At 46.8% G+C, this 12758-nt stretch overlaps 1 protein-coding gene and 1 pseudogene across 3 annotated transcripts in view; one reads left to right on the top strand and one right to left on the bottom strand.

Moving 5' to 3' along the window:
* Nucleotides 1-1230: 1230 nt before the first annotated feature.
* Nucleotides 1231-12758, top strand: part of COG2 (component of oligomeric golgi complex 2) — a 46550-nt gene continuing 35022 nt past the window's right edge. For 2 of the 3 annotated variants that reach the window (XM_086679703.1, XM_086679702.1), the window contains exon 1: nt 1231-1434. In XM_086679703.1, coding sequence (XP_086535829.1) covers nt 1363-1434 — 72 coding nt within the window. In that variant the 5' untranslated portion in view covers nt 1231-1362. The remainder of the gene's footprint in view (nt 1435-12758) is intronic. The other variant, XM_086679701.1, reaches the window with a different exon arrangement.
* Nucleotides 3627-7464, bottom strand: LOC112851468 (rRNA-processing protein FCF1 homolog pseudogene; annotated as a pseudogene).

Below are 12758 nucleotides of genomic sequence, written 5' to 3'. Positions count from 1 at the left end.
GCTGGAAATACTTTCTTCACAAAGCCTTGCCAGGCCCGATGGGAGGGAATAGGTTGTTGCAGATTCTATACCCACATGTTTAAAACGTGGCCGGTTTCCTGTCTGGAGTGACTTGAACACAAGACTGTCTTTGTAAGGCATTGTCTTCCACTGTTCCACCCCCTTTTTAGGACTGTTAAGGGTTAATGGCATCTCCAACAGCAGCCGAGGCCTGGTTTCTTAAAGCAAGGCTGCAGGAAGCAAAGACTTGCAGGGTGAAGAGTGTGAAGCCTGATTTCTGGTTTGAGTTGTCACAGATTCAAGGAGAAAAAAAAGAAAAATGAATCATCATTTGACCATGGCATTCACACGAAAGGGCGGGGGGAGCAGTGGGAGAAAGAACAAAGGAAGAAGAAAGAAAACCTCAAATAAATGTTGGGGATGGGTGGCGGCGAGGAGGAGAGAGAAAATCTCAGAAACTGCGGGGAGGTGCGGCGATTGCACCAATACCGGCCACAAACACACACATTTGCCACTTCCTGGCTTAGATTAGAAAAAAATACGCATGCACTACTTGTCGGCTGTGTTTTGTCAGCAGGTAGCGACAAAATCTCGAGGTTTTAAGAACCCTGAGGACCCAAAGTTGTTCTCCGAAGCTGCCCACCCTGGACCTGAGCCCGAAGTGGAGCAGGTTGCTGCCCAGAGGACCTAAGGCTGTGTGTCCAGCTGCCCACCTTCCTCCCGGCAGTTCCCAGGATCGGAGCCCACGGGAGGAGAAGCTACGCTCGCCTGCGGGTGCCGGGGCTAAGGGCGGTGGCCCAGTCTCCCACCGAGGCCTCAGCGCCCAGGCGGCAGCGGCGGCGACGCACGGGGACCGGAGGAGTGACATGGCGATGTGCCCAACTCTGGGAGACCGGCCTCAGAACCAAGGGGCCAGCATCCGGCCACGGCTATGCTCTCCGCGGAACAATCTCAGGGAGAAGACACGGGCTGCGAGCCGATTTTCCAGTGAAAAGGGTGGGGTGGGGAGGGAGCGCCCCTGACCCTTCCCGCCGGTCCCCTCCCGGGCTCACCCCTACTGGCCCGGAGCTGGGCTACCCGGAGGAAGCGTGCGCGGGGCCGCAGTGCCGCCCTCCGACGCAAGGGGGCAGCACCACCCGCCGAAGCAGCGGCGGCTGTCCGCGCGCCGCTCTTGGCGGCCGCAGGCGGAGGCGGACCCGCGGCGTCCTCGCTCATTGGCCACGGCGCGGGCGCTGCCATGTTGGCGGAAGCGGTGCCTCTGTGCCGTGGAAACGGGCCGTGGCTGCGGTCGCAGCGTCCGAGCGCGCAGCCTCCTGCTTCTCCTCGCTCGAGTCTCGGCGCCGAGAGGCGGCGGCCGGCGGGATGGAGAAAAGTAGGATGAACCTGCCCAAGGGACCGGACACGCTCTGCTTCGACAAGGACGAGTTTATGAAGGTGCGCGCCGGGGGCTCCGCTCCCTGGAGCCGGGCCGTGGGTGGTCTGCCCTCCTTTGCCCTCCGGGGCCTCTCCTCGGGCCTCTCCTGGGCGCTTCCCGGGCCGCGCCCGCCGCGGACGGGCCCTCGGCGGGGACCTCGCTGCGCTTCGCAGTGAGTCTCTTGGCCTCGGGTTTGGTAGGTGCAGCCTGGAGACAGCACTTCTGTGAAATCGCGCATACGGAGTGAAAAGGCCTGAAAGTTTTGAGCTAAACGTAAACGCCCCTGTTAGGACCCGACTCCGTTACCGCGCGGGGTGCGGTCAGATTGCCGGCCCCCTTGCCTGACAGCAGCTTGTTGCCAGTGCCGTGCCCCTAGAAGCTCGGTGAGCGTGTCTTGAAAACGTCTCTAAACGTACGTGCTCACCCAGGGATCGGGTCGGGTAAAAAAGGCCCTTAATCTAAAGTTTTTGCCTGACATTCGTCTACAGCTCCTGGAATGAGAGATGTAAAGACTGTACTGTCCTTACTTCTGTTTCAGGGCTACAGAGAGGACCATTGTCCTTTTCTAAAGTTGCCCCATTTCTCTTCCTAAGGTGAACTTGAAACTTGTCTGCGGATAATTGTAGGACATAAACGTACTGATTAGAGATCTAAACTGAGAACGTTTTACTGACGATAAAGGTTCATCAAAGCACAGCCTTGAAAATGTCCAAGATTTGAATCAGAGCCAGGAGGAACTGTGCATACCCAGTTTGTGTAATCTCTCTGGGTCTGTACTTAAACTATCAAAAAAAAAAAAAAATGTGTACTTTTTAAGGATTGGGATTTTTGACACCACTTGGTAGCTGGCTTCGGTGTTAAAAAGTTAAAAGTTTTGGTTCTGTAGGCACCTAAAATTTTGAAAGAGTGAGTTTAAGTGTCTTATTTTTTGGTGGCTTCAAGTCCCAATATTTTTTTTTTTTGTTTTCCTTTTCAAGGCTAACCAGCTTTTGATATTTGCATTCAGATCATATCTCCCAAACTCTGGCCTTAAAAAGCATTTCTATCTGGATCCTCTGTATTGTGGCCATTGTTGTTTTTAATATGTAGGGCTGTCTAGACTGAGGAAGAAGCTACTCTTGTTCTTGTACAGTGGTGTTTCTAAACCACTGTAATAAAAGGTGTAACTCGAATGGAATGTCTAAACTTTAATGTTTATTTTTGAGAGAGAGAGAAGGAGATAGAGCATGAACAGAGGAGGGACAGAGAGCGAGGGAGACACAGAATCTGAAGCAGGCTCCAGACCCTGAACTGTCAGCACAGAGTCTGATGCGGGGCTTGAACCCATGAACCGTGAGATCATGACCTGAGCCAAAGTCAGATGCTTAACTGACTGAGCCAGCCAGGTGCCCCTCGAATGGAACGTCTAAAAGAGAGTACAAAGTGAATTCACTGATCTGGAAGCCCTTTGCTAACTAAGGATACATGATGACGAGACATCACAGGAGCATTTTCTCAGACTTCCCTAGCCCCGCCATGTTTCTCACTGTGAGCTGACAAAATGCTTTTGGTCAAAGCAGGTTCAGAAAATAGAACTCTCAGAATAGAAGTCCTAAAGTAGCGCTTCGAGGTAGGGAGAGAGCACACTGGCCAAGTGGCTGGAATCCCAGCGGCTCCGTGTTCTCTCACGGCTCTAAAACTTCCAAACATGCCACACAATCTGTAGGGCTAATTAACCTGACCACTTCGTTGGTAGAAGGAAAATACACGGAACAGCTGCTCTGTGTATTTTGCTATTGATTTTCTGGGTGCGACCTGGAGATAAAGGTTACCTGCAGCGTGGGTTTCCTTCAGAGGGACGTTTTAGAAGTTACAGTTCCGTGGCAGAGAGGATGGGTGGAGAGCTTGCCGTCGGGGTTCTGTTTCTACACGTTTTGTAACTGGAGAGGTTTTGTGCCCGAGGGAGAGGGAGAGAAAATCGTATTTTCACTGGGAGAGCGGAGGTAACTTGCAATCCGGTCAGTTGACTAGAAATGGGCCCTCAGTCGGTCACACGCGAGGTGGACCTCCTTGGGCAGTGGTAGCAGTTGCTCACCGGTCAGCAGACACTGACTGATCACCTGCTGGGTGCCAGCCAGCAATTTGGACGTGGTGGTACAAAGCCAGGGAACACACATTGGCATTGGCTCTTGAGCGTGGTGGTAGGACGAACGTGTGTGCCCAGAATCCACCCTTAGTCCAGAGAGGCCAGGGCCTGGAAGAGTGGCCAGGAATGAGACCAGCAAGGAGGCCAGGTGCATGGGGTGGGCCTGCAAGTTGTACCTTGAAGGCTGCAGCCAGGGGTCTAAGTGGAGACAGTACTCATCGTCAGGTTTAAAGCGGGAAGTTACATGGTCCCGCCTGTTGCATTGGAGCTGAGTGGCGGCAGGAGACTACTTACAAAGTTATTTCAGTGGTTTTTATGAGACCTGACGAGAAACACAGAGGAGGGGAAAGGTTTGTGAAAGACGTAGGTGATCAACACACAGGAGCGGCAGGTCCGGAAGGGCCACTTGGGGCCGACGGGGTGGCAACATCATTCTTTGTGACCTTAAAAATACCAAGATCCTTAGGCCCGACAGCCAACTCATAGACGAATAGGACGTAAGGTGTTGGCAGTAGGGAGAGAAAGTGGCAATGCCGACCAAGGTAAGTTAGACCCGTTTGCATGGGTGTGCTGTTGACGTCACGGCCCTCCCCTTCCATCCCGATGTATGACTTCATCTCCAGTTTGACAGAAAAAATAGCGGCCATCAAATGGGAACTCCTCCGTCTTGCTGATAACAAGCCCATCCTTGTGTTTGTTCCCTTCCCCTCCTTCCCTGGTCTGTGGAGGGGCTCTCCTCCCTCCTCCAGGTAGCTTTTCACCCACCCCTGGAGCCCGTGCCCTCTTGCTTCCTCAGCACCCTGTTCGTATCCTCTCCTGCACTCCTTCCTGTTGGTTTGCACCCATGCTCCTCTTTTAGCCTCTTCCACTTGGCCCTCCCGCCTCGAGGGGTCGCCCTGACACTGGAGCACATCACAGCCGGTGCTCAGGGGTCATCTTTGCTTTCTCACTTGTCACTCTTAAGGCACCCTCATCCCACTAAAGAGTTCTTAACAAGTTAACCGGATGTAAGTCAGTCCCGCTGGCCTTTTTTTCTGTCTCCTTACTTGCCCTCCCGGCAGACCAAATGCTCTGCATTGCTTTCTGGCTCTCTTCCTCTCTCTCTGGTCCGTCTCCTGTCTCCTGTAGCTGATGAATGGCTGGTTATGGGCTCAGTCACGTGTCCTCTCCTTGCCCCAGGTGGCCCTTCATGCAGCTTTAGTGACCAGCTATAGGCAGGGGAGGCAGATGCCTCTTTCTGGCCCAGATGTCCCCTGAGCTCCAAACCTATGTACTGCATTTGTTGTCTCTTCTTGGATGTCTCTGTGGTCCCTCAAACTTACCATGTTCGAAACTGAATTGGTGAGCACCTCCTCCCCTGAAAGCCAGCTTTCTTGTCCTATTGCCCGTCTCAGAACATGCTCCACCATGCATCGAGTTGTAAGTCAGCAAACCGGAAGTCCCCTCCTCCCTCTGTCGCCTTTCCAAAATCCAGTCTGTTACCAAGTCCCGTGGATCTCGCTTCCTGAACACCTCTTGAATCCGTCTACTCTCCATCTCTTCGCGTACCTTCACGGTGCTGTCTGGCCATCACACCATCAAGGCCTCTTACCCGGTCTCCTTGCACCCGTCTTCGCCTGTTTCTAGTCCCTCGTCTACACTACAGGCAGAGAGCGCTCTTTTCGAAACACGTATCTGGTCTCGTGTAACAGGTGGCTGGTTAGTCCACAGGCTCACGAGGAAACATTTCCAAAACATTTGAACCTATTTCAAAGAGGCTCATTCCCCTGCGGGATAGTTTTGATTGGCAGGCAGTGTAGTGCGTTTCTATGCTGAGCCAGTCTGCTTCTTCTGAACTGTATCAGTTCCTTTCCTGCACCCCCAGCGCATGGTGGCTTTGTAGGCACCCTGGGTAGGCACACAATACCTTTTTAATGAGAAGCGCCATCAGGAACCCTCTTTATGGTGACTGTAAGCATCTACAAGAGAATACAGATCTGGGGGGTGAGTCATTGAGGCTCCTCCCTTATTGTAATTGGGTGAATTGGGGATATTGAAGCAGGAAGTGTGTCAAGGGCGTTCCTGTTCTCAAGGAGCGTGTATTCTAATGGGGAAATAGAAAAGGGAAAAATGAGCAGCTGCTCAGATCTTGTATTTTGCTGGTTGAGTGGCTGTGACCTGGAGACGTGGGTCCCACTTTCAGCCCTGCTGTCCATTGGCCGGTGACTTGGGACCGATCACTTGCCTCTGGGCTTCGGTTTCTGCAGTATCTGCATAATCTCTGCAGCCTCTTCCAGCCCTTGACATTTCATGCTTCTGTGAAAGAAGGACGGTAGTCACTTTTTCTGGTTCGAAGACAAGGAAACTGAGGCCTTGGGGTGTCATGACTTCCCCTAAAGTCACACAGTTATTTGGGGGCACATCACGGGCCTTATCTCCTGACCCCCATGCTTCAGTCTTGGGAAATAATACTGTATAACATGTTCCTTTCCAGAGGCCACAGGTGGGAACTTTGGGAAGTGGGATAATCGGAATATTGAGAACAGCCCAGAAGATGGCACAGAGTCTGAATGCCTGCATTCCACCAGTACGGAAGAGATCGAGGGCTGCCTCCTATTTTAGAAGAAATTCTGACAAGGCTGGTGATCTGGACTCTTGGCCTGTAGCTTAGGTACAGTAGATGAGACGAGAGGGAAAAAGGTGGCCTGTTCGAGGTGGACTTCGTTGACGGCACCTAGAAACTGACAGAGCGACTGACAGAGAAGGAAAAGAGGAAAGTGGCGAAACGCAGTCTGAAAGCGGGTCCGCGGCCGATGCCCAGTGGCCTCCACCCCGGGGAGTGCCTTCATCTCACAGGAGCTGAGCGCTCTACCTTGTAGGTTCTTGGTTTGATGCCATGTCTCGATGAAAAGATTCCTTTCTCTTCCGCATCAGTTTGAGACATCATAATATTTTTGAGACTGACTGCCACAAAAAAATTGGGATTAGCCACATCTAGAACTTAGGTTACATTTCATTTTCATAGAAAAGTTTACTGATGTGAACTACTTTGGACGATAGGTAAGTGACATTGGACAAAGTTTATTTGATTGGCACTTTTGCAAGACGAGGTTCTTGCAAAAAGAAGTGGTTTTTTGGTTGTCCTTGCTTTTGATTTTCATCTTTTTTTTTTTTTTTTATGTGAGCAGTCCTCTGATTTATAAAAAGATCCAACAAAATTTAAAATGATACAAAACGTCAGTTTCAAAACAACATCAGAAAGTGAGTATTTAACCGTACTCTGCTCGTAACAGAGCAAATGGGTAAGTAGGATAATTCACGCTGTGGCATATTGCTGTACAAAATGGAAACAAAAAGTTGGTAAAGGAAGGCTCAGGAACCCTCTCTTTTAAGAAATAGAACTGAGGGGCTCCATAATCATCAGGCATCCGCTCAACACTGTACCTGTGGTTAGAAATGTACGTGATGGGAACTCCAGGGATCTTCCAGATCCTTCCTTTAAGGTCTTCCTTTAAGGGTCCACTGAGGCCACAGTGTCAAACTTGTACTGAATTACTCTCTGGACGAAGCAGTCCTCTGCACGGGTCCCTTTGCGTGTGCGTGGTCGTCGTTCACATCTTGGATCCTTGGCAGTCCTTAGAGCCAGTCGTTCTGCCCGAATTCCTCAGTTTCAGCCATTACACAGTCCGTTCTACAGGGGATACACTTGGCATACACGCAGTCCATCACTGATTGTACTAAGCCAAGTTTGGCTTTCGTGGAAGAGTTGGTAAAGTTGGCATCAGCCGGGATGTGGTTGCATCACAAGAATAAGCAGGAAGGGTGTTGGGGGACTTCTCCTAGAGTGCACTGAGATCTTTCTTTTCTTTCTTTTTAGGTTTTAATCCTTCTCTTCAAGCCTCTGATCTCAGAGACTGAGCATTCGCTTCATGGTCACGTACTTGCTTGCTTTTGCTTCCCCGTGTTCACGCTGCAGCCTTATTTTCCTTGCTTTTGATTTTCGAATCCACTCTTTGTAATCCTGTTATAAAATTTCTCATTTGAATAAAATGTTGCACTTCTAGCCTACCGAGTTATTGGTTATTAGTAATATTCAAAATTTGAGAGCAAGAAGATCTTTTTGTTATTTAACTAGTTTGATAGCGTTTACCATCAAATTTCTTAAAACATTTAAACAGATTAATCACAAACTGGGACGTGGGCTCTTTTTTTTCTTTTTTTTAAAGATTTTGTTTTTAAGTAGTCTCTACACCCAACGTGGGACTCGAACTCACGCCCCTGAGACCAAGAGTCATACGCTGCACCGACTGAGCCAACCAAGTGCTCCTTGGGCTTGGGCTTTTTTTTTTTTTTTTTAAGTTCCTCAAGCAATTCTAACGTACGACCGATGTTGAGAACGTTGGAACTAGATAATTCCACTAAGTAGCTCAAGAAATTAAGTTGAAAAAGTAAACTAAAACCCAACATAGATTATGATTAGTGTTAAATTGAGGGGAAAAGGAGAGAGAAAGAGAGGAAGTCAGCTGGAACAGAGCATAATTAGGTGCTCAAATACTTGTTAGATGGGTGAATAAATTTACAGAATATAGATTTCCTTTGCTTTCTCATAAGTATGTCAAACGGGTGTGTGTGTATATATATATATATGTGTATATATATATGTATATACATATATATATATATATGGCACGAAGGAGTTAGATATAAAATTGATTAAAATAATGTTGGAACAACAACAAAATGTTAGAACAGATGTTGCTTAGAGTTTAAGTGTTACTATTTCATGATACTTTTAAGATGATCTGTCTATAGATGGTGGAAAGAACTCATTAGCGTATGTTTTTAAACTTCTCAAGCTTGAATAGCTTAGTAACCAAATAAAGTTGTGTTTGGGAGACACAAGTCCTAGGCTATGTCATGTGCCCGTCACCCTGCCACAGTGAGAGATTAGAGGACAGGGATGCGAGGGAAGAGCTCCAGGGACCTTCTTGCATACATGCTGTTCCCTCGGTCAGGAACACTGTTCCCACACTTTCCCCAGGCCAGCTCCGTCCTGTCATTTGGATCTCAACTCAGATGTCTTTGTTCTGTGTCTTTCCTGGTCATGCAAGTTCAGGTACCTCCCTGTCTCATCACTCACCTTCACAGTGTCCCATTTTCTTTGTAACTTTGATCACTATTCATTAGTACCACATTTATTTGTTTACATGTTTGTTTTCTCATTTCTGCATTAGAATATATGTTCCTTAAGAGCGGAGACCTTCTCATGGCTGTGTCCCCAGGTTTTAGAGCAGAGCTCGAGTTGCATGGTCAATATTTAAGTAATATTTGGGGGATATACAAGGACTTTTATTCGTCTCTGTTGTCCTCTGGTCTTTTTTTTTTTTTTTTTTCCAACGTTTATTTATTTTTGGGATAGAGAGAGACAGAGCATGAATGGGGGAGGGGCAGAGAGAGAGGGAGACACAGAATCGGAAACAGGCTCCAGGCTCTGAGCCATCAGCCCAGAGCCCGACGCGGGGCTCTAACTCACGGACCGCGAGATCGTGACCCGGCTGAAGTCGGACGCTTAACCGACTGCGCCACCCAGGCGCCCCAGTCCTCTGGTCTTCAAGAAGGTTGGAAACACACACTTGGGCTCACACTAATTTCTTAGGTCTTTTGAGCTGTATTTTATGTAATGTGTGGGTTAGCATTTATTTTGTATTTGTGTCTCGATGAAATGGAATCTGTTTCAGGGCAGAGATCATAAATTTTGTGTGCCTTGTTCGTACCTCCCATAATTTGTAGATGCAGAATGGTAGTGCCTGGGGCAGGGGGGGTCTCTGGTTCTCTTCTGGATGTGGTAGGTAGTGACTTTACATTTCCATGTATTTGGGGGAATGTTCTACTGCTTGGCAGCTTAGAGCATTTTGATCTTTCCACAGTCTTGCACAGTTATCACCGTGTTAAGGATACTGATATTTGGGTCTTTGGTAAGTTTTAAATGCTTAATTCCCTGGTTATTTTGTATTTGTCTTTGTTTGCCGTCCCGGAATGCAAAGGCATTAAAGTAGCTCAACTTTTAAACTCTGTTTGGTTTTAAATTTGAGTGATGTCACTGCTACTCTAGTGGTTAATGGTTCTTAAATTGTCTGCAACTGGTCTGTTTTGCTGATTTAATATCCTGTGTTCTAGCACCTCGTGTGATTTCACAACTTCCGGCCTTTTGGGGCATTTGTACTTTACCTGGGTTCAAGTAGGAAATACCGCTGAGGATAAAGAGAAACTATTTTTCTTCTTACTTCAGGGTTTACAGACCACAAGTCTTGACTCCTTCCAGCTTTTCAGACATGGGTGGTTTTAATGTTTATTTACTTTTGAGAGAGAGAGAGCGCGAGCATAAGCTGGGGAGGGGCAGAGAGAGAGGGAGACACAGAATCTGAAACAGGCTCCAGGCTCTGAGCTGTCAGCACAGAGCCCGATGCGGGGCTTGAACTCATGAATCATGAGATCATGACCTGAGTCGAAGTCAGACGCTCAACCGACTGAGCCACCCAGGCGCCCCTAAATTAGTGTTACTTTAGATTTTTTAAAGTATCTGCACATTTGACTTGTTGATGCTTAAGTTGTTTCATTTTTCCTTGAGATGTAATTCACGTGATATAAAATTTACCGTTTTAAACTGTATTCTTCACTGGTTTTTAGTACATTACTCCACGGTGCATCCGTCACCACTGTCTAATTCTAGAACATGTCCTTCCCCCAAAAAAGAAACCTATCAGCTCTGATTCTCCCCTCCCCCCGTTCCTTGGCAACCACTAATGTACTTTCTGTTTTTATGGATTTGCCTGTTCTAGAACATCTCCTGTAAATGGAACCATATGATATGCAACCTTTTGTATCTGGCTTCCTTTAACCTTAGAGTAGAATGTTTTCAGGGTTCATCGATGTTGCAGCACGTAACAGTACTTTATTCCCCCCCCCCTTTTTTTTGGCTGCGTGATAGGCTTCGCCACCTTTAAAGTATCCTCATCAATGGATGGACATTGGGTTGTTGATACTTTTTGGCTGTTATGAATGATGCTGTGAGTGTTTTTTGTGTGTGAGCATCTGTTGTCAGTTCTATCAGGTATATGCCTAGATGTAGAATCACCGGGTAGTTGTATGTTTCACTTTTTGAGGAATTGCTGAGCTGTTTTGCACATTAGCTGCACCATTTTCCATTCTCGCCAGCAATACAGGAGGTTCCAGTTCCTTTGCCTTCTTGCCAACACTTGTCTTCTGGGTTTTTTTGTTGTTGTTTTTTTTTCTTATTTTATTGGATCCTGGTGGGTGGGAAGTGGTAGGTCAGTGCGGTTTTGATTTGCATTTTCCCTAAAGGCTAATGATGTTGAACATCTTTACATGTGCTATTGGCCATCTGTGCATCTTCTTTGGGAAAATATCAGTTTGAAGTCTGTTGCTTGTTTTTAAATTAGGCTATTTCTCTTTTTATTGTTGAGCTATAAGGGCTTTTGCATATTCAGGTCATTAGATCCTTGTCAGATATACGATTTGCAGATATTTTCTCCCATTCTGTGGGTCGTCTTTTTTACTCTCTCAGTAGTATCCTTTGACACACAAAAGTTTTTATTTTGATCAAGTTCAGTTTACCGATTATTTTTTATGCTTTTTGTGTCATGTCTAAGAAAGCATTATGTAATTCAGAGTCACACAGATTTTCACCTCTGTTTTCTCTAAGAGTGTTATAGTCTTTGCTCTTTTATTTAAGCTTTTGATCCACTTTGAGTTACTTTTTTGTGCATGTGTGAGGTTGGTGTTCCAAATTCATTCTTTTGTGTGTAGATATTGTTCCTGCAGTGGGCACTTGAAAAGACTGTTTCTTCCCCCAGCCATTGGTCTTGGCATCCTTTGAAAAATCAATTGACCATAAGTCTATGGGTCGCAAAGTCTTCCTTTTAAATGTTTAGCAGATTTACACTATAGAGTAAAACCGTTCCTGGTAAGTGAAGTGTGTCTGTTGCTCAATGCCGCTGTGAGTTTGGGCTTGTTGTCACAGCAAAAGCTGCCTAATTCAGTATTCACAGATTACTGGGAAGTGATTTAGTCTTGTGTTGAGCAACATTTGTTTATCTGAGAACAAATACATAAATGGAAGGTTGAGAACTGATGCTACCTAGTAGCATTTGTTCAAGGGTCTGAGTTACATGATTTAGAATGCCATCGTCAAGTTCAGAACTTCAGAGAATACGTAATGAGGCAGGAAAAATGATCTACCTAAAGGCATACAGCTGGTTAGTAGCACGGCCAGGATTCTGAGCTGAGTTCTGCCTCTGCATTCCTTCTCTGATGTACTTCATAGCCATGAACGTAAGGTGTTGTCTGAGGTCTCAAGAGGCAAAAGTCCAGGCTGATTCTGGCCCCAGTTTAAGAAGCAGGTGGTTTTTCAGTAGATGGCTGTGAAATTATGGTTTAGTATGAATTGCTCTTCTCTGACACTATCAGGGTAGGTGTTTGGCTGATTAAGAAAGTCAGTTGAAACAAGTAACTCTTAAGGAATGGTGCATATGGTTCTTAGCATTTATGTTAACATTTATGCCAGGGGCACCGAAATGTAATAAAGGGGAAACAAGAGTGTAACTAGTCTGTGAGACCAGTACTTGGAAATTGATTATGAAAGATTCTGAACATCTGTTCAATGGAACACTTAACATCCATGTAAAATATTAATACAAATGTATACGTTTTATGAAAAGACATTGAAGTTACATTTTTAAATGGGAAATAACAGTTGAGAAGAACATGAATATTAAGCTGCCGTGTGTGTTTGTGTGTGTGTGTGTGTGTGTGTGTGTGTGTGTGTGTGTGTGTGTGTAGACACATAAAGAAGGTCTGGGTTTCAGTTCAAGATGGCGGTGTAGGAGGATCTTGAACTCCTCTCCTCCCACGGATACCCTGAACCCACAGCTACATATGGAACAGTTTCCTCTGAAAAGTACCCAAAACTAGCTGAGTGACTCCTACACATTAGGTGAATAAAGAAACAACCTACGCTGAAGTGAGATGCAGTCTTGCCATAAATCCCACCCCTGGCACAGTGACCCACAATTGGGAGGGAGCTCACAATCCAGACTTTGCCCCTAGGAGCAATGGTTTGAACCCCACATCCAGCACCCCAACTTTTAAGACCTGCACTTCAGACACAAGCCCCCAGAACATCTAGCTTTGAAAGCCAACAAGGCTTGCATCCGTGAGACC

Source organism: Puma concolor, chromosome D2 (assembly GCF_028749965.1).
Source record: "Puma concolor isolate L17-30 chromosome D2, mPumCon1.1.hap2, whole genome shotgun sequence".
Classification (NCBI taxonomy): Eukaryota; Metazoa; Chordata; class Mammalia; order Carnivora; family Felidae; genus Puma; species Puma concolor.
Note: the sequence above shows the minus strand (reverse complement) of the source record. Positions and strands in the feature narration are given on the sequence as shown.